Here is a 1,754-nt window from a genome sequence, read left to right on the forward strand (position 1 = left end):
GGATCAAGACGGTGACGGCTTAGGACTTGACACCGAGCGACAACCTGGCCGCTTGAGTCCACGCGACGAAGGACGTCAAGTACTTGGAGTCTTGTTCAGTCCCACACGGAAGCGTCGAATCTGTAAACGTGCCAGCGGCGCTGGCAAGTAGAACACAATGACACGAGCGCTGGCCCAGCGCTCGTGTCATTGCGTTCTACTTGGCTGCCACAAAGGTATACTGCGGGCACTGCAGGCGACAATCATATCGCCGACTTCTTGTTTGCGATTGTACTCTAGAGCGAGCTGCAAGGCGATTCTTTGAGAGATCCTCTTAGGCCATCTCTCGTTGCACGACAACGTTTATCCCACAAACTCAGCATGCACAAACCGAGCCACTAAGCAAAACCCGACGTCTTTTATGCCTCGAGTTGCCCACAAAGAACGATCTCGGAGGGCAGGCTTGGAGCACAGTAAATTAGTATCCACATGCGTCTGGAGCAGAGAGTTGTTCCCTCGATGTGTCAGCAAAGGATCCGTTGCCAGACATCGCTTGCGGCATACTAGTAGTATCGTCATGGATTCTTTCACACAACATCGCTTTACTTACACTTGTAGGATTAGCCTACCGATGTACATCTCGTGAGAGCATATTGAGTACCGGTATCTTGGGTGAATGTTTCCAAGCTCGTGGTGCTCGTGGTGCATGAGCTTGCTACTGTACAGTTGCCGTGCGGCCTGCACGGATCGCGCCAACTTTTCTTGCGTGCTGGATATTGCCATATGGCTCCATACAATTCTTAGACATGGCATTCCACCCATCCTTTGCCCTCCCGTTTGTTGCATGGGAGAATCCATAAAGAAGAAAGATATGGCTAGTCGAGCTCACGGGTCGAGCTGGCTGGTCGACATACCGGTACATACCTGTCTCGCATTTCAGCCAATCGAATGTATTATTTCCATGTGAAAGAGTGTAATTGGTGCATGCTATGTAAAACCTGATCTTTTCGGCCAATCCAACGTGCGTTTCAAAGTGCTAGTAATGCTGAGCGGTCATTCACCCGGGCAGACGACTACTGTACTGTGGAGCTCTCACATGGTCGCTGTCATTTCGGAACTGGACTCCAACAAGCATGAACAGAGGGACGAAGATCGCCATCGCGGGTACAGCGCCTCGTGCAGCCGCATCAAAAGCAACAAATCCCTTGCGATAGTGATACTGCTTCTTGGCGCCGTCTTCGGCATCCTCGGTGGCGTCGGTGTCTTCTCGTCGTCTACGTCCGTTTCTGACAAGGCGACCCCTGACCACCAAACCAAGTCGAACGGCTCGTCCACGTCACTAACGCCTGCGACGGGCACCGCAGCACCTGGCACACTGCCCGACGTTGTGGTCAACTCGTCTGTCCGTGAGGGTCATCTAGACCGCCCCGCAAGCTGCAAGATTGTGCCTCCAGGTAAGCGTGTCGCCGCAGTTTTGGATGACAGAAATTGGCGGCTGCGAGACCGTACGTCACTACGCAGTTGATCCCTTTAGTCAGCTCTTGAGCGTGTAGATCCCCGATGGCGTCACGCACGTATATTTCGCGTTTGCTGAAATCCAAGCGGGCCTCGTCAACCAGTCGTTCCAGACGAGCGAGGCCAACATGACGATGTGTGTCTCGGCGTTGCGCAAGTGCGTGTTTGAACGATCGCCTTTCGTGAGCTGACGAACTTTGTAGGCGCTGCATTCTGGTCCTCGGTAGCATTGGTGGCGCCAACGCTAGCAAGTACATGAA

At 53.2% G+C, this 1,754-nt stretch overlaps 1 protein-coding gene across 1 annotated transcript; it reads left to right on the top strand.

The window, feature by feature from the left end:
- Positions 1-1,193: 1,193 nt before the first annotated feature.
- On the top strand, positions 1,194-1,651 carry SPRG_17788 (hypothetical protein; the record flags this gene model as incomplete). The annotated part of the gene is made up of 3 exons (XM_012357185.1): positions 1,194-1,381; positions 1,434-1,484; positions 1,533-1,651. Coding segments are annotated over 3 exons (358 nt in total), but the record flags the coding sequence as incomplete, so codon positions are not given.
- Positions 1,652-1,754: the final 103 nt, after the last annotated feature.

Source organism: Saprolegnia parasitica, assembly GCF_000151545.1.
Source record: "Saprolegnia parasitica CBS 223.65 unplaced genomic scaffold supercont2.775, whole genome shotgun sequence".
NCBI classification, from domain to species: Eukaryota; Oomycota; class Saprolegniomycetes; order Saprolegniales; family Saprolegniaceae; genus Saprolegnia; species Saprolegnia parasitica.